This window comes from Neofelis nebulosa, chromosome 7 (assembly GCF_028018385.1).
Source record: "Neofelis nebulosa isolate mNeoNeb1 chromosome 7, mNeoNeb1.pri, whole genome shotgun sequence".
NCBI lineage: Eukaryota > Metazoa > Chordata > Mammalia > Carnivora > Felidae > Neofelis > Neofelis nebulosa.
In genome coordinates, this window is record NC_080788.1 from 107920235 (window position 1) to 107940564 (window position 20330).

The 20330-nt window shown below is 38.1% G+C and overlaps 1 protein-coding gene across 4 annotated transcripts in view; it reads left to right on the forward strand.

Moving 5' to 3' along the window:
• The window catches only part of PCNX4 (pecanex 4), a 47354-nt gene that overhangs the window by 17316 nt on the left and 9708 nt on the right, over positions 1–20330 (forward strand). For all 4 annotated transcript variants that reach the window (XM_058739214.1, XM_058739215.1, XM_058739217.1 and 1 more), the window contains 6 exons: positions 2609–2788; positions 2872–3386; positions 3623–3723; positions 3845–3967; positions 9551–9911; positions 19829–19932. In XM_058739214.1, the coding sequence (XP_058595197.1) occupies positions 2609–2788; positions 2872–3386; positions 3623–3723; positions 3845–3967; positions 9551–9911; positions 19829–19932 (1384 nt within the window). The remainder of the gene's footprint in view (positions 1–2608; positions 2789–2871; positions 3387–3622; positions 3724–3844; positions 3968–9550; positions 9912–19828; positions 19933–20330) is intronic.

Here is a 20330-nt window from a genome sequence, read left to right on the forward strand (position 1 = left end):
AATTGATGCTCCAGGTTCTTTAATTTCTTTTTTAAATCTCAGTTAATTTATAATTTGATTACCTTGAATTTCTGCATTACTCATTTCTGAATGAAAGGACATAAATGTTTTTAGTACATTGTAGTTGGATTTAATGTACAGTTTTAATGTTTACGGTTTGATCATTACAAAAAAGTTTTTGTTTTTTTCAACTAAAAGGAAAAGACAAAAGCAGGCCCAAATCTGTTCATATAGAAGAAGATGGCATATTTGTGCAGAAAAATTACCTTTCACTTGACTTAGAAATTTTTAGCTTCTGGTTAACAAACTAATAAAGAAGATGATCTTTATACAGTAGATATGATACTGCAGATAAAAATGTATGAAATGTGTGCACTGTTCAAATTTGAACAGTTGTCAGATATGTCAAATTGTTTCTTAATTTTATTTCAGAGAATGTAAAAGTTGAAGAGACAAGCCTCACAGTATAATAATATTTTCTCTTTCCCCATTCTTTATTCTACCCAGTACACTGTGTATTAATAATTTACTTTTTCTGTACATTTTCATCAAAGACTGGTATTAAATCTACAGTGCATAGACTCTCAGGAATTGTTTGAACATATGATGCATATTTATTTCATCTTAGCCACTATAAACATCTTTTTTCTGGACGTGGATATAGTGTAAAGAATTTGAAATTTTTTTATAGCTGTTAGAGTCAAAGTTTTTTTTTTTTTTTCTTGAGGTCTTAGATATTTTGCCCTAGAAGATTCCTATTACATTATCAGAAATAGAATTTAAACATATTTTCCATATGAAAGACTTGACCACAATAATCATTATTTGGGTCTGAGTCATAGAGGAAAGTGATCATGATGTGTGGTTGCTCAAAATACGAATGCTTATATTTATGTATGGTATTCTTGTATATAAATAAAATTTCTATGTCATTGCTTATTAAGAACAAAAAGATTTAGGGAGGTTAAATCAAACTTGGGTAAAATATTTCTTGAATATACATTATTTTTACACAAATTATACTATACTTAAATATATTAGGAAGAGAAATGTTGTCTTTAACAAGAAAAATAGCTACAGATCTGCGTGTTTTCCTTGACCTTCCTGTGGTTTATTATGTGTGATTTGATTTTCCTTTTTGTCACTTGAGTATTTTCTTCCCAGAATGAAATACATTTTAAAACTACACTACAAAAAGTATTGTCCTCTAATTTAGCATCATATTGTTAACCTTGTATTCATTAATTCTCTGCTTATAAAATTTGAAGGACATACATTATGAGACAGTGCATTAGCTGACATAGTCTTGATAGCTTCGGAGCAAACACATTATGTCATTATTATATCCATAGTTGCTATACATTTGCTTCTGGGCTGTTAACATATGCTTAAGTGGATAATTATTACAGAAGGTGCCTTTCTCCTTGACTTTGACTCCTAGCAGCTCAGGTATTCAAGTACAATTATGCTGTAAGTTTTGACATTTAGTTTTTTATAAGTTATCTTTTGAACACTGTAAGTACTAGGACATTATTGGTTTCTGGACAAAGTATGGTCAGCCTTGTTTCAAAAAAATTAGTAATATTTTGATAGTGTTTATGCTTCTGTGCTTTTGAGTTTTTGTTAAGTCATTCAAAGCCATCTGATTTTTAACTGGTAAATGCTGTACAAAGAACAAATTTCTCCACTTTATAGAAATCATCTCTAGTTTATGAAATTGTATTTTACAAGTTTGTATTCTCTATAAAATAAAAACAATATTATAAATGCTAGTTAAGTTCCCACACCAATCCACAGAGACACGTTCATAGCCTAATGTTGCCAACTTCTGATCTTGATTCTACTGACTTCAAGTTCTGGGACCTGGGGGTAAGAAAGTACTGGGAGAGTAGGAAAAAGAAAAGAGCTCTCTTCGCTAGCTACTAACGTTATGAACATCAGTAAGGCTTTGGCTTTCCTAGAGTTACTTACAATTTTAAATTAGAAAATTTTAGGGGCGCCTGGGTGGCTCAGTTGGTTAAGCAGCCGACTTCGGCTCAGGTCATGATCTCGCGGTCCGTGAGTTCGAGCCCCGTGTTGGGCTCTGTGCTGACAGCTCGGAGCCTGGAGCCTGTTTCGGATTCTGTGTCTCCCTCTCTCTGCCCCTCCCCCGTTCATGCTCTGTCTCTCTCTGTCTCTAAAATAAATAAGCGTTAAAAAATTTTTTTTTAATTAGAAAATTTTAAACTCTCAACAATCATTGGTAGAATTTTAGCCAATGTAGGTTAGACAATTACAGGAGAAATATTTTTGCTCTAGACTCAGTTCAGTTTTACAAATCCCTGAATTCAATTATTCAGTAAACTGCTTTTAATTACTTCTTTCCACATTGGAATCCACATATTTTCTAAGTGCTAATCTTGTACACAATTGAGTAGGGGTAGTGGCTGCTATGGGAGAAGGACAATGGTCACTATTTACAAATGTTGATATTTTGCAGTTTGGGACTAGGATCTTTTTGTAAGTGTTCCTTTGTTTTGGGGGAGTGGGTTGCATGTGTTTTATTTTTCCTGGGAAGATCCTCTCTCTATATTATTTTGTATGATTTAAATGTTCCCTTTTCTTATAGGTTTACGGTAAACATACCAGGTCTAGAACAAACGAATCAGATTTTACACATCTTGTTTATATTTTTACCCTTTCTGTGGGCACTCGGGACTCTGCCCCCACCTGATGCCCTTTTCTTATGGGCAATGGAGCAGATTTTAGAGTTTGGCCTTGGAGGCTCATCTATGTCAACCCATTTACGGTAATTATTTTAAATATTAAGGTTCTGTGTAACTTAAAGTATAATTTTTCTTTTCAATCAAATCTTTCTTTTTTTCTCTGCAGGTTATTAATAATGTTCATCATCTCTGCTGGAACAGCGGTAACATCGTATTTCATTCCCAGCACTGTTGGTGTGGTTCTTTTCATGACTGCACTTGGGTTCTTGCTGAGTCTTAACCTAAGTGACATGGGTTTTTTCTTCAAACACAGTGCAACTGGACACAGAGTTGGAACCAAATCTAAGGCTTTACCCAATGGGTCAGAAAAACAGTTTACTTGGAAGGAATGCCTTTTCTATATTATTATATTAGTCTTGGCTCTCATAGAAACTAGTTTGCTGCATCATTTTGCTGGTTTCCCACAGATTTCCAAAAACAGTCCTCAGGCTATTGTTGGCTATATTTTGATGATATTGCTTATAATACTGTGGCTACTTAGAGAAATTCAGAGTGTCTGTATCTTTGGAATTTTCCAAAACCCTTTATATCCAAAGAATGTGCAAACTGTGACTTTATTCTTAGAGAAGCAAAGAAGGCTTATGAAGATTGGTGTTATCAGACGGATTTTGCTAAATCTAGGTAAGAAGATAAAATCTAATTTTGTGTTTTAGCTAGGGAGTGTACAAAAATATTTCCATATTTTTGTAATATACAACATACAGGCGTTCATTCTTTTATGTTTTGGTTTGTTTATTAGTTTTTTTCAGTTAATTGCTTAAATGTGCTCATAGAAGAACACATATCAGCTAAAATAAAACGTGGTAGAAGAGGTTACTTTGCCTTAATTAAATAATGTCTTTTTTTGTTTGTCCTAGTGTCGCCTTTCGCTATGATAGCATTTCTTTCATTGGACAGTTCCTTACAAGAGCTCCACTCTGTGTCTGTCTCCATTGGGTTCACAAGAGCTTTTAGAATGGTAATCCTAATAAGCACTTAATAGTATTTTCTTATTGCTAAGCTTGTGATTTTGTTTATTCTAACAGTTTACTTAAATTATCCAATTCTGCCTAATAAAGTTGATAATTTTTGTACTGTAGGTGTGGCAGAATACAGAAAATGCTTTATTGGAGACAGTCATCATATCAGCAGTGCACTTATTAATCTCCAGTACAGATGTGTGGTGGAACAGAAGCCTGGATACAGGAATCAGACTCTTACTGGTAAGGATATGTTTCAATAGCTTTATTGAGATCTATTTCATATACCATAAAATCACCCACTTAAACAGTTCAGTAGTAGACAGAATTTTACAGCCATCACCATAGTCTAATTTAGACCATGTTCAACATCCCAAAAAGAAACCTCATGCACATTAATGTCATTCCCCCATTCCCTGTCCTAACCCCACTCCAGTGCCAGCAACCATTAATATACTTCCTGTATCTATGGTTGATTTATTTATCAGATCATGGATTTTTAGGTTGTTTCCACTTTCTGACTATTATGAATAATGCTGCTGTGAACATTTGTGTACACATTTTTGTACATGTGTTTTTGGACGTATGTTTTAATTTCTCTTAACTATATCTGCCTAGGACTGGAATTTCAGTTCATAGTAAGTCTATGTTTAACAGTTCAAGGTATTGCCAAACATTTTTCCAAAGTGGTTGCACTATTTTACATTTCTACCAACAACGTATGAAGATTCTAATTTCTCTACATACGTACTAACACTTGTTATTATCTGACTCTTTCATTATAATCATTCTGATGGGTGTGACATGCTATCTCATTGTAATTTTCATTTGCATTTCTCTGAATGCTAATGGCACATCTTTTCATATATTTATCAGCCATTTGTGTGTATTTTTTGGAGAAATGTCTATTCAGATTCTTTGTCCGCTGTCTGTGGATTGCCCTTATTGTTGAGCTTAAGAGTATTTTTTTAATGTATTCTGGATACAATTTCCTTGACAATATATGATAAATAAAAATTTTTTCCCATCTTGTAGGCTTTCTTTTTCTTGATAATATTCTTTGAAGCAAGGAAGTTTTAAATTTTGCTGAAGTTCAATTTATCTCTTTTTTCTTTTGTCACTTGTATTGTTCGGGTCACATCTAATAAACACTGCTGCCTTTTTCCAAATCATAAATATTTACTGTGTTTTCTTCTAAGAGTTTTACAGTTTTAGCTGCTACAGTTCAGTCTGTGATCTACTTTGAGTTTATTTTTGTGTATGATATGAGGTGAGTTCCAAATCCATTCTTTTGTATATGGGTATACAATTATCCCAGCACCATTTATTGAAAAAGCTATTCTTCCCTCAATGATTTTTCTTGGCATCCTGGTCAAAAATCAAATGAAATGTGTTATTTCTGGACTCTTCAGTTCTTTTCCATTCATGTATATCTATCCTTATGCCAGTCCTATACCGTCTTTATTACTACATTTTGTAGTAGGTTTTGAAATTGAGAAGTGTGAGTCCTCTACTTTGTTCTTTTAGAGATTGTTTTGATTCTTCCAGTTCCCTTGTATTACCATGTAAATATTAGTTTCAGCTTTTCAGTTTTTGCAAGAAGGCATCTGAAACTTTGATGGAGATTACCTCAAATCTGTAGATCAATTTGGGGAGTATTGCCACCTTAAAAATATTTATTCTTCCCATCCATCAACATGGCATGTTTTCATAGTTTTTAAAAAAAAATTTAACATTTATTTATTTTTGAGAGACAGAAAGAGACAGAGCATGAGTACGGGAGGGGCAGAGAGAGAGGGAGACACAGAATCTGAAGCAAGCTCCAGGCTCTGACCTGTCAGGACAGAGTCCAAAGCAGGGCCAGAACTCACAAGCTGTGAGATCATGACCTGAGCGGAAGTCAGGTTCTTAACCGACTGAGCCACCTAGGTGCCCCTCAAGATCTTCTTTATTTCAAAAATGTTTTGTAGTTTTCAGTGTTGCAAGTCTTACAGGTTTTATTAAAATTTTCCTAAGGATATATTTTTTGATGACATTATAAATGGAATTGTTTTCTTCATTTTTTGGTTTTTTTTTTTAATTCATTACTAGAGTATAGAATACAATTGATTTTTTTTTTTAATGTTTATTTTTGAGAGAGTGAGAGACGGGGACAGAGCGTGAGCTGGGGAAGGGCAGAGAGAGAGGGAGCACAGGATCCAAAGCAGGCTCCAGGCTCTAAGCTGTCCTCACCGAGCCTGTGGCGGGGCTCAAATCCACAAATTACAAGATCATGACTTCAGCCAAAGTCGGACGCCTAACTGACTGAGCCACCCAGGCACCCCTTGATTTTTTTTTAATACTGATTTTGTGTCCTAAAACCTCACTTCTATTAGTTCTGATAGATTTTTAGTGGATTCTTAAGACATTCTGTATATAAGATCATGTCATCTGCAAATTAGATATGGTAGAATTTTTTTTAAGGTTATTTATTTATTTATTTTGAGAGACAGAGAGTGGGAGAGGGGCCGAGAGAGAGGGAGAGAGAGAGAATCCCAGGAGGCTGTGCACTGACAGTGCGGAGCCTGACACAGGGCTCCAACTCACAAACCATGAGATCATGACCTCAGCTGATGTCAGATGCTTAACGGACTAAGCCAACCAGGTGTTCATAGTAGAGGTATTTTTTACTTATTTTCCAATCTAAATATCTTTCATCTCTTTTTCTTACCTAATTGCCCTGTCCAGAACCCCCAGTATAATGTTGAATAGAAGAGTGGACATCTTATGAGGAAAGCATATTCCATCTTTCTCTATTAAGTTGATGTCATTCTTTTACCATTAGACATGATATCAGCTATTGTAGATACTCTTTTTCAGGTTGACAGCTCCCTTCTATTTCTGGTTAATCTTTTTATCATGAAGGGTATTGGATTTTGTCTGATGCATTTTCTGTGTCTATTGAAATGGTCATGTGATTTTTGTCCTTTAATCTGTTAACATGGTATAATAAGTTGACTTCTGGTTGTTAAACCAATCTTGCATTCTAGGAATAAGTTTTGTTGTGATGTATAATCCTGCTTATATGTTGCAGGATTTGTTAGCTAGTATTTTTGTGTGGTTAATATTTATATGTTATCTGTAGCTGTCTTTTCTTGTCATGTCTTTGGTTTAGATATCAAAATAACACTGACCTCATAGAATGAGTTAGGAATTTCATACTAGTTATTCTTAAATGTTTGATCATATTTGATATGTATCTTAAATATTTTGTAGTATGTGGTATTTTGTAATATGGAAGCTATCTGAGACAGTTTTTCTCTGTGGGTAGCTCTTAAGTTACAAATTCAATTTCTTGTTACAGGTCTATTCAGTTTTTCTATTTCTTCTTGAGTTGCTTTATGTTTTTCTAGGAACTTGTCAGTTTCATCTAAGTGATCAAATTTATCAGCATACAGTTCATAGTATTCTCTTATAATCCTTCTAATTTTTTTCTGTAAGATTGGTGGTAAAATTATCTCTTTCATTCCTGATTTTAGTAATTTGAGTCTTCTCTATTTTATTCTTGGTCAGTATAGCTAAAGGTTCATCAGTTTTGTTGATCTCAAAAAACCAGCTTTTGGTCTCATTGATTTTCTCGATTTTTTAAAATAGTCTCTATTTTATTAATTTTTGTTAATCTTTATTATTAAAAATTTTTTTTTAATGTTTATTTTTGAGAGACAGAGCGTGAGCAGGGGAGGGGCAGAGAGAGAAATGGAGACACAGAATCCAAAGCTGGCTCCAGACTCAGAGCTGTCAGCACAGAACCTGATGTGGGGCTCGAACTCATGAGCTGTGAGATCATGACCTGAGCTGAAGTCGGATGCTTAACCAGCTGAGCCACCCAGGCGCCCCTAATAATCTTTATTATTAACTTCCTTCTGCTTACTTGAGGATTAGTTTGCTCTTTGTTTTCTAGTTTCTTTTCAACGTTTTTTATTTTTATTTATTTTTGGGACAGAGAGAGACAGAGCATGAACGGGGGAGGGGCAGAGAGAGAGGGAGACACAGAATCGGAAACAGGCTCCAGGCTCCGAGCCATCAGCCCAGAGCCCGACGCGGGGCTCGAACCCACGGACCGCGAGATCGTGACCTGGCTGAAGTCGGACGCTTAACCGACTGCGCCATCCAGGCGCCCCTGTTTTCTAGTTTCTAAGGTAGAAGAGTAGGTTATTGATTTAAGATATTTCTTCTGCTAACATAGGCACTTAAAGCTAGCTATAAATTTCCCTCTGAATACTGTTTTAGCTGTATCACAAGTTTTGGCATATTGTGTTTTTATTTCATTCATCTCAAAATGTTTTCTCATTTTTTTGTGTGATGTCTTCTTTGACCCATTGGCTATTTAGCAATATGTCTTCTAATTTTTTTTTAAGATTTTATTTTTAAGTAATCTCTGCACCCATTGTGGGGCTTGAATTTACAACCCCAAGATCAAGAGTTGCATGCTCTACGGGCACTAAGGAGTCTACTCCTGAAATCATTGTTGCACTATATGCTAACTAATTTGGATGTAAATTATAAAAAAAAGAAAAAGAGTTGCATCCTCTACCAACTGAGCAAGCCAGGTGCCCCAGCGATGTGTCTTTTAATTTCAAGATTTTTTAATTATTTATTTATTTCTGTTGTTGACTTCATTATGTTTTAGTTAAAGAACACACTTTGCATGGTTTGTATGAACATACTTGGTATGATTTCAATCTATTAAGGTTTGTCTTATGACTTCTGTTTCTTAATCTATAGAATACTCTCTAAAATAATGATAAATTAAGGATAGTTGCTTAATTATTTACCACTTCTGGTTCTCATGACTTAACAAGCATGTAATGCAAAACTTAGTCAACCTTAAGATCAAGGGGCGCCTGGGTGGCTCAGTCAGTTAAGCGGCTGACTTCGGCTCAGGTCATGATCTCGCGGTCCGTGAGTTCGAGCCCTGCGTCGTCGGGCTCTGTGCTGACAGCTCAGAGCCTGGAGCCTGTTTCGGATTCTGTGTCTCCCTCTCTCTCTGCCCCTCCCCCGTTCATGCTCTGTCTCTCTCTGTCTGAAAAATAAATAAACGTTTAAAAAAAATTAAAAAAAAAAAAAGATCTAGTTAGCACTCTATTGGTTATCTTTAGTATTAGTTTTTTATAGAGAGCCCAAACTTTTATTTTCTCTCTCTCTTTTTTAGGTTTATTTATTTATTTTGAGTGAGAAAGAGCACGCACATGTGTGAGCAGGGGAGTGGCAGACAGAGAAGGAGAGAGAGAATCCCAGGCAGCCTCTATGCTGTCTGCATAGAGCCCAATGAAGGGCTCACTTGATCCCACAAACTATGAGATCATGACCTGAGCCGAAATCAAGAGTCAGAGACTTAACTGACTGAGCCACCCAGGCACCCCGAGAGCCCAAACTTTTAAAAATGTAGACTCATGGGGCACCTGGGTAGCTCAGTCATTTCAGTGACTGACTCTTGATTTTGGCTCAGATCACGATCTCGTGGTTCCTGGGTTCTAGCCCTGCATCAGGATGTGTGATGATGGTGCGGAACCTGCTTGGAATTCTCTCTCTCCCTCTCTCTCTGCCCTCCCCCATTCACACATGTTCTCTCTCTCTCAAAGAGAAGTAATTAATTAATTAAAAATAAATAAATGTAGACTCATTTATTACTTGTGAGGTTGGAGAAAAATTATAACAAGTATCTCATACAAGAGCTATTTCCTCAAAAATATTGCAGCAATAATAAAATCATACAGTTTCTCTTACATGACCTTGAAAATTCATGAAGTCTTTAAGAATAAAAAAGTCATTTTTCCATCTCTGCAGGTTGGTATCATGCGTGATCGTCTGATTCAGTTCATCTCTAAACTGCAGTTTGCCGTGACTGTACTTTTTGCATCGTGGACTGAGAAAAAACGTCGAAAGTCAACCACCACTTTATGTATACTCAACATTGTCTTCTCTCCATTTGTGCTGGTCTTCATAGTTTTTTCTACACTACTCTCCTCTCCATTACTCCCCCTCTTCACCCTTCCTCTGTTCTTGGTGGGCTTTCCCCGACCTGTTCAGAGTTGGCCAGGAGCAGTGGGCACCACAGCCTGCATATGTGCAGATACAGTATACTACTACCAGATGGTCCCACATTTGACCACTGCGCTGCAGTCTGCAATGGCAGCTGGAAGTTTAGGTAAGTAAATGGGCTGTGCTCACAAAATCTTCACCAATGTATTTAAAGTACAAAAAAATGAATATACAGAAAAAGTCTTTTGATCCAACCATTATATAGATTCTAATACTATGATATATGGCAGAAGGACTAAATATGAAATAGAAGTATGTATCTTGCTTCTTATTTTGAGGTGTAAATAAAGTCACAAAATAAGAATAATAAGGGAAAATTTCATCAAGGTGATTTGACAGTTTTTTAAAAACATTTTCTTGGATAAAATCAGGTTATAGTCCTACCACTGAAACATGAAAAAACCTTATCTACCAGAACTTCCATGAATCTATAGTGAGTTCACATCAAGCAAATGCAATGCCTTAGATCCATAAAGATTAAAAACTAGCTTTATGTAATATCAGATTGAAGGGTTTAAGGGAGTTTGTTCATACCTTATTAGTTATTGTATAACAAAGTAAGCAGTCTGATGAGGTTACAGGGCAAGATGACAAAAGCTATGGCCAATGATCAGTAGCCTCCCAAAATGAAATACTTTGCAAATATCAGCAAGAAAAAATATTTTTGATGAGGATAAACTAATTTTATGAGTTAATGCTTTCATTGTACACTAACTAAAAATTCAACTATATTGCACTTCTTGAGGTTGGTTTTAGATAAAGTACAAGCTGATGCCAGAGGTGTGTTATCTCCTACCATTATTTACCTTAGCCCTTGAAACTTGTTTTAGAAATATCTAGTGACATCTTGGCAAACTGGTTCTAGGCAGAAGGTTAATTTCAAATCAGATTTTTTTTTTTAGTGTATTTGTTTATTTTTGAGAGCATGCACCTGAATTGGGGAGGGGCAGAGAGAGAATCCCAGGCAGGCTACACACTGTCAGTGCAGAGCCTGATGCTGGGCTTGAATTCAAACTGTGAGATTATTACCTGAGCCAAAATCAAGAGTCAGACGCTTAACCAACTGAGCCACCCAGGCACTCCTCAAATTAGAAGTTTAATGAAATGCTTACTTGGATTGAATTTCCTAATTATCTATTTGTTACCTAAAATATGTGAGGTGTGGCGTCTAGGTGGCTCAGTCAGTTAAACGTCCGACTTTGGCTCAGGTCATAATCTCACAGTCCGTGGGTTCAAGCCCCATGTTGGGTTCTGTGCTGACAGCTCAGAGCCTGGAACCTGCTTGGGGTTCTGTGTCTCCCTCTCTCTCTGCCCCTCCCACTCTCACGGTCTGTCTGTCTCTCAAAAATAAACATTAAAAAAATTTTTAAATAAAATATGTGAACTAATTTAGGAAAAACTTTGTAGTATACATTTTTTTATTAAAAAAATTTGTTGGGAGGGAAGATGGCGGCGTAGGAGGACGCTGGGCTCACTGCGTGTCCTGCCGATCACTTACATTCCACCTACACCTGCCTAAAGAACCCAGAAAACCGCCAGAGGATTAGCAGAACGGAGTCTCCGGAGCCAAGCGCAGACGAGAGGCCCACGGAAGAGGGTAGGAAGGGCGGCGAGGCGGTGCGCGCTCCACGGACTGGCGGGAGGGAGCCGGGGCGGAGGGGCGGCTCGCCGGCCAAGCAGAGCCCCCGAGTCTGGCTGGCAAAAGCGGAGGGGCCGGACGGACTGTGTTCCGACAGCAAGCGCAACTTAGCGTCTGGGAGGTCATAAGTTAACAGCTCTGCTCAGAAAGCAGGAAGGCTGGAGGACAAAGGGAGGGAGAGCTGCTGAGCCCCCAGACGGCAGAGCTCAGCTTGGCGGGGAACATCCCCCGCCCATCCCCCAGCCAAAATCCCAAAGAACCAGTTCCTGCCAGGGAACTTGCTCGCTCCACGCAAACACCCAACTCTGTGCTTCTGCAGAGCCAAACCTCCGGCAGCGGATCTGACTCCCTCCCGCTGCCACAGGGCCCCTCCTGAAGTGGATCACCTAAGGAGAAGCGAACTAAGCCTGCCCCTCCCGCCCCCGTGCACCTTGCCTACCCACCCCAGCTAATACGCCAGATCCCCAGCGCCACAAGCCTGGCAGTGTGCAAGTAGCCCAGACGGGCCACGCCACCCCACAGGGAATCCCGTCCCTAGGAGGGGGGAAGAGAAGGCACACACCAGTCTGACTGTGGCCCCAACGGTGGGCTGGGGGCAGACATCAGGTCGGACTGCGGCCCCGCCCACCAACTCCAGTTATACACCACAGCACGGGGGAAGTGCCCTGCAGGTCCTCACCACTCCAGGAACTATCCAAAATGACCAAACGGAAGAATTCCCCTCAGAAGAATCTCCAGGAAATAACAACAGCTAATGAACTGATCAAAAAGGATTTAAATAATATAACAGAAAGTGAATTTAGAATAATAGTCATAAAATTAATCGCTGGGCTTGAAAACAGTATACAGGACAGCAGAGAATCTCTTGCCACAGAGATCAAGGGACTAAGGAACAGTCACGAGGAGCTGAAAAGCGCTTTAAACGAAATGCAAAACAAAATGGAAACGACGACAGCTCGGATTGAAGAGGCAGAGGAGAGAATAGGTGAACTAGAAGATAAAGTTATGGAAAAAGAGGAAGCTGAGCGAAAGATAAAAAAATCCAGGAGTATGAGGGAAAAATTAGAGAACTAAGTGATACACTAAAAAGAAAAATATATGCATAATTGGTATCCCAGAGGAGGAAGAGAGAGGGAAAGGTGCTGAAGGGGTACTTGAAGAAATTATAGCTGAGAACTTCCCTGAACTGGGGAAGGAAAAAGGCATTGAAATCCAAGAGGCACAGAGAACTCCCTTCAGACATAACTTGAATCGATCTTCTGCACGACATATCATAGTGAAACTGGCAAAATACAAGGATAAAGAGAAAATTCTGAAAGCAGCAAGGGATAAACGTGCCCTCACATATAAAGGGAGATCTATAAGACTCGTGACTGATCTCTCCTTTGAAACTTGGCAGGCCAGAAAGGCTTGGCACGATATCTTCAGTGTGCTAAACAGAAAAAATATGCAGCCGAGAATCCTTTATCCAGCAAGTCTGTCATTTAGAATAGAAGGAGAGATAAAGGTCTTCCCAAACAAACAGAAACTGAAGGAATTTGTCACCACTAAACCAGCCCTACAAGAGATCCTAAGGGGCATCCTGTGAGACAAAGTACCAGAGACATCACTACAAGCATAAAACATACAGACATCACAATGACTCTAAACCCGTATCTTTCTATAATAACACTGAATGTAAATGGATTAAATGCGCCAACCAAAAGACATAGGGTATCAGAATGGATAAAAAAACAAGACCCATCTATTTGCTGTCTACAAGAGACTCATTTTAGATCTGAGGACACCTTTAGATTGAGAGTGAGGGAATGGAGAACTATTTATCATGCTACTGGAGGCCAAAAGAAAGCTGGAGTAGCCATACTTATATCAGACAAACTAGACTTTAAATTGAAGGCTGTAACAAGAGATGAAGAAGGGCATTATATAATAATTACAGGGTCTATCCGTCAGGAAGAGCTAACAATTATAAATGTCTATGCGCCAAATACCGGAGACCCCAGATATATAAAACAATTACTCATAAACATAAGCAACCTTATTGATAAGAATGTGGTCATTGCAGGGGACTTTAACACCCCACTTACAGAAATAGATAGATCATCTAGACACACGGTCCATAAAGAAACAAGAGCCCTGAATGATACATTGGATCAGATGGACTTGACAGATATATTTAGAACTCTACATCCCAAAGCAACAGAATATACTTTCTTCTCGAGTGCACATGGAACATTCTCCAAGATAGATCATATACTGGGTCACAAAACAGCCCTTCATAAGTTTACAAGAATTGAAATTATACCATGCATACTTTCAGACCACAATGCTATGAAGCTTGAAATCAACCACAGGAAAAAGTCTGGAAAACCTCCAAAAGCATGGAGGTTAAAGAACACCCTACTAACGAATGAGTGGGTCAACCAGGCAATTAGAGAGGAAATTAAAAAATATATGGAAACAAACGAAAATGAAAATACAACAATCCAAACGCTTTGGGACGCAGCTAAGGCAGTCCTGAGAGGAAAATACATTGCAATCCAGGCCTATCTCAAGAAACAAGAAAAATCCCAAATACAAAATCTAACAGCACACCTAAAGGAAATAGAAGCAGAACAGCAAAGGCAGCCTAAACCCAGCAGAAGAAGAGAAATAATAAAGATCAGAGCAGAAATAAACAATATAGAATCTAAAAAAACTGTAGAGCAGATCAACGAAACCAAGAGTTGTTTTTTTGTTTTTTTTTTAAAATGTTTTTTATTTATTTTTTTTTTTCAACGTTTTTTATTTTTGGGACAGAGAGAGACAGAGCATGAACGGGGGAGGGGCAGAGAGAGAGGGAGGCACAGAAGCGGAAACAGGCTCCAGGCTCTGAGCCATCAGCCCAGAGCCTGACGCGGGGCTCGAACTCACGGACCGCGAGATCATGACCTGGCTGAAGTCGGACGCTTAACCGACTGCGCCACCCAGGCGCCCCTAAAATGTTTTTTAACGTTTATTTATTTTTGAGACAGAGAGACAGAGCATGAACTGGGGAGGGGCAGAGAGAGAGGGAGACACAGAATCGGAAGCAGGCTCCAGGCTCTGAGCCATCAGCCCAGAGCCTGATGCGGGGCTCGAACTCACGGACCGCGAGATCGTGACCTGAGCTGAGGTCGGATGCTTAACCGACTGAGCCACCCAGGCGCCCCCAAGAGTTTTTTTTTTTTTTTTAATTTTAATTTTTATTTATTTTTTTTTTAATTTTTTTTTTCAACGTTTTTTATTTATTTTTGGGACAGAGAGAGACAGAGCATGAACGGGGGAGGGGCAGAGAGAGAGGGAGACACAGAATCCGAAACAGGCTCCAGGCTCCGAGCCATCAGCCCAGAGCCTGACGCGGGGCTTGAACTCACGGACCACGAGATCGTGACCTGGCTGAAGTCAGACGCTTAACCGACTGCGCCACCCAGGCGCCCCAAGAGTTGGTTTTTTGAAAAAATAAACAAAATTGACAAACCTCTAGCCAGGCTTCTCAAAAAGAAAAGGGAGATGACCCAAATAAATAAAATCATGAATGAAAATGGAATTATTACAACCAATCCCTCAGAGATACAAACAATTATCAGGGAATACTATGAAAAATTATATGCCAACAAATTGGACAACCTGGAAGAAATGGACAAATTCCTAAACACCCACACTCTTCCAAAACTCAATCAGGAGGAAATAGAAAGCTTGAACAGACCCATAACCAGCGAAGAAATTGAATCGGTTATCAAAAATCTCCCAACAAATAAGAGTCCAGGACCAGATGGCTTCCCAGGGGAGTTCTACCAGACGTTTAAAGCAGAGATAATACCTATCCTTCTCAAGCTATTCCAAGAAATAGAAAGGGAAGGAAAACTTCCAGACTCATTCTACGAAGCCAGTATTACTTTGATTCCTAAACCAGACAGAGACCCAGTAAAAAAAGAGAACTACAGGCCAATATCTCTGATGAATATGGATGCAAAAATTCTCAATAAGATACTAGCAAATCAAATTCAACAGCATATAAAAAGAATTATTCACCATGATCAAGTGGGATTCATTCCTGGGATGCAGGGCTGGTTCAACATTCGCAAATCGATCAACGTGATACATCACATTAACAAAAAAAAAAGAGAAGAACCATATGATCCTGTCAATCGATGCAGAAAAGGCCTTTGACAAAATCCAGCACCCTTTCTTAATAAAAACCCTTGAGAAAGTCGGGATAGAAGGAACATACTTAAAGATCATAAAAGCCATTTATGAAAAGCCCACAGCTAACATCATCCTCAACGGGGAAAAACTGAGAGCTTTTTCCCTGAGATCAGGAACACGACAGGGATGCCCACTCTCACTGCTGTTGTTTAACATAGTGCTGGAAGTTCTAGCATCAGCAATCAGACAACAAAAGGAAATCAAAGGCATCAAAATTGGCAAAGATGAAGTCAAGCTTTCGCTTTTTGCAGATGACATGATATTATACATGGAAAATCCGATAGACTCCACCAAAAGTCTGCTAGAACTGATACATGAATTCAGCAAAGTTGCAGGATACAAAATCAATGTACAGAAATCAGTTGCATTCTTATACACTAACAATGAAGCAACAGAAAGACAAATAAAGAAACTGATCCCATTCACAATTGCACCAAGAAGCATAAAATACCTAGGAATAAATCTAACCAAAGATGTAAAAGATCTGTATGCTGAAAACTATAGAAAGCTTATGCAGGTAATTGAAGAAGATATAAAGAAATGGAAAGACATTCCCTGCTCATGGATTGGAAGAATAAATATTGTCAAAATGTCAATACTACCCAAAGCTATCTACACATTCAATGCAATCCCAATCAAAATTGCACCAGCATTCTTCTCGAAACTAGAACAAGCAATCCTAAAATTCATATGGAACCACAAAAGGCCCCGAATAGCCAAAGTAATTTTGAAGAAGAAGACCAAAGCAGGAGGCATCACAATCCCAGACTTTAGCCTCTACTACAAAGCTGTAATCATCAAGACAGCATGGTATTGGCATAAAAACAGACACATAGACCAATGGAATAGAATAGAAACCCCAGAACTAGACCCACAAACGTATGGCCAACTCATCTTTGACAAAGCAGGAAAGAACATCCAATGGAAAAAAGTCTCTTTAACAAATGGTGCTGGGAGAACTGGACAGCAACATGCAGAAGGTTGAAACTAGACCACTTTCTCACACCATTCACAAAAATAAACTCAAAATGGATAAAGGACCTGAATGTGAGACAGGAAACCATCAAAACCTTAGAGGAGAAAGCAGGAAAAGACCTCTCTGACCTCAGCTGTAGCAATCTCTTACTCGGCACATCCCCAAAGGCAAGGGAATTAAAAGCAAAAGTGAATTACTGGGACCTTATGAAGATAAAAAGCTTCTGCACAGCAAAGGAAACAACCAACAAAACTAAAAGGCAACCAACGGAATGGGAAAAGATATTTGCAAATGACATATCGGACAAAGGGCTAGTATCCAAAATCTATAAAGAGCTCACCAAACTCCACACCCGAAAAACAAATAACCCAGTGAAGAAATGGGCAGAAAACATGAATAGACACTTCTCTAAAGAAGACATCCGGATGGCCAACAGGCACATGAAAAGATGTTCAACGTCGCTCCTTATCAGGGAAATACAAATCAAAACCACACTCAGATATCACCTCACGCCAGTCAGAGTGGCCAAAATGAGCAAATCAGGAGACTATAGATGCTGGCGAGGATGTGGAGAAACAGGAACCCTCTTGCACTGTTGGTGGGAATGCAAATTGGTGCAGCCGCTCTGGAAAGCAGTGTGGAGGTTCCTCAGAAAATTAAAAATAGACCTACCCTATGACCCAGCAATAGCACTGCTAGGAATTTACCCAAGGGATACAGGAGTACTGATGCATAGGGGCACTTGTACCCCAATGTTTATAGCCAAATTATGGAAAGAGCCTAAATGTCCATCAACTGATGAATGGATAAAGAAATTGTGGTTTATATACACAATGGAATACTACATGGCAATGAGAAAAAATGAAATATGGCGTTTTGTAGCAATGTGGATGGAATTGGAGAGTGTGATGCTAAGTGAAATAAGCCATACAGAGAAAGACAGATACCATATGTTTTCACTCTTATGTGGATCCTGAGAAACTTAACAGAAACCCATGGGGGAGGGAAAGGAAAAAAAAAAAAAAAAAGAGGTTAGAGTGGGAGAGAGCCAAAGCATAAGAGACTGTTAAAAACTGAGAACAAACTGATGGTTGATGGGGGGTGGGAGTGAGGGGAGGGTGAGTGATGGGTATTGAGGAGGGCACCTTTTGGGATGAGCACTGGGTGTTGTATGGAAACCAATTTGACAGTAAATTTCATACATTAAAAAATAAAAAAATTAAAAAAATAAAAATAAAAATAAAAAAGAATTTAAGAACAAGAAAAAAAAAATTTGTTAACGTTACTTATTTTTGAGAGACAGAGAGAGACAGCACGAGCAGGAAAGACACAGCAGAGAGAGACACAGAATCTAAAACAGGCTGCAGGCTCCGAGCTGTCAGCACAGAGCCCAACGCAGGGCTCAAACCCATAAACTGTGAGATCATTACCAGAGCTGAAGTCAGATGCTTAACCGACTGAGCCACCCAGGAGCCCCATGTAGTACAAATTTTTTAATGAATAATCATTTTTTCTCTTTCATAGGAAGTATTCTACATTTTTAATCTTTTCATCCAATTTGAATTAATGTTTATTATATAATACTATGCCACTTTAAAAAATACCTGAGGCTTGACTCACATTTGAAGTAATAAATAACTTAGCAGTAAGGTAGAAATTATACTTTATTATCAAATCAGTTACATTCAGCCAAGAGTGTGTCATAAAGTATTCTTGGCGGGGCGGGGGGGCAGTGGTAAAGAATGCAGTAACATTTCACACACATCTTATTGGCAGATAAAAGTTAGACATTACCAAGTACTGGCTGGGGTATGAGGAACAGGAATTTTCTGGAATTTGCTGGAAGGGAATATAAATTCATACAACCACCTTGAAGGGTAAACTAATAGTCTATAGTAAAGTAAAGATACACATATCCTATGGCCTAGGGATTCAGTTTTAGATTCCATAGTTCTAATTAGATTCTAATTGTGGAGAAACTCTTGCACATGTGTTCTGGGGGTTCCAAAGACTATATCCAGGTTTGATGATTTACTAAGAGGACTCACAGAGCTCAGTGTATATTTGTATTCACAGCTAAGGTTTATTACAGCAAAAGGCTGCAGAACAAAATCAAGAAAAGTTATATGGGGTAAGACATGGTGCAAGCTTCCAGATGTCCTCTCCCGATGGAGTCACACAGAACATGCTTAAGACCCCACGCACATGTTGTCACAACATGTGTGGTATGGTGACTACCAGTTATTTGGGCTTTTACTGGGGCTTTGTCATGTAGGCACCTGCCTAGCATGTACCAAAATTCCAGACTCACAGAAGGAAAGCAAGTATTCAGTATAAACTGCATTGTTTACACAAACTGTTTAGACACAATGAGACTTTTATCAGGGAGAATGGTGAGGATTCTTCTGAAATACAAGTTCCCAGGTGCCAGCCATCAGCCAGCTTTGCAAGCAGGACTTTCAAAGGGTAGCGGTCAGTTCTCCTGTGTTAACTCTTTACTGCACAATACGTTGTGTAAGCAGACTTGCACAAAGATAATTTCTGCAGTATCATTATATAATAGAGGAAAATTAGAACAATATGGATATAGTTATTAACATGGAAATGAATATTCAAATTTAGCTATATTCATACAATGAATTCTCAACCACAGGTACAATTAATGACTTTTAAGCTATTTGCAGTCAACATGGTCAAATCTCAGAGACATAATGTTGAGAGAAAACTAATTTCTAAAGGTTTTGTACAAGTGTGGCAGGTAGCATTGTATGTAAATTTTAATACCACAAAACATCTTTATATGTGTGTTTATAAAAATGTCCAAAATGCTTTAAATAATGTGAAGTTGGCTTTTATACATTTAATATTTATCCTACTATATTTAACATGTATTTAGGATTTTATATAACATAGGTTCTAATCTGTTGTTTCTCTGAAAAATATATCCTTGAATTTTTATGTATTATCACCTATAAATTTTCTCTTCTGTCCCTGTTCCTATAAAGACCTTAATTTAATGCCTCCTAATATGCAATGAATAATTGTTTCTATTCTTGACATGAAGACAGCATAAAAGGAGCTATGAATCAGTTCCAAGAGTGTTACCAATTTTGAAAATTCACATGGCAAAATAAAGCAAGCTTGAATATTACTTACTTTTTTTTTTTCTAATTTGTTTTAGGTCTCCTCTTACCTGGGTCTCATTACTTGGGCCGTTTTCAGGATCGTTTAATATGGATAATGATTCTAGAATGTGGCTATACTTACTGCTGTATTAACATTAAGGTCAATGTACATTTGAAACCTCTAGTTTTTTTATAGTACATGTGTAAAATTTTACCTCTTATAGACACATCATACACTGAATAGCTGAATTTAAGAGTATCAATTAGTTACCTGTGAAAACACTTAAGGATTTTTAAAGTATATTTCAATTAGCACATATTGATAGGTAGACTAGTACTGATTGTTTAATAGAGCATAGTAACAAAATATTGCCAGCCCCCTTTTTGTCTGGACCTATTCTTTTTATCCCTACTTGGTTGAGCATCTCAAAAGTGTGACTCAGTAATATTTTTTCCCTATATTATATATACATTCTCAACTTAATAAAAAACCTCTTCTGATCCTTACTACCCTACCTGCTACAGCATGTTTTTCTCTTCTTTTTAAAACAAAATTTT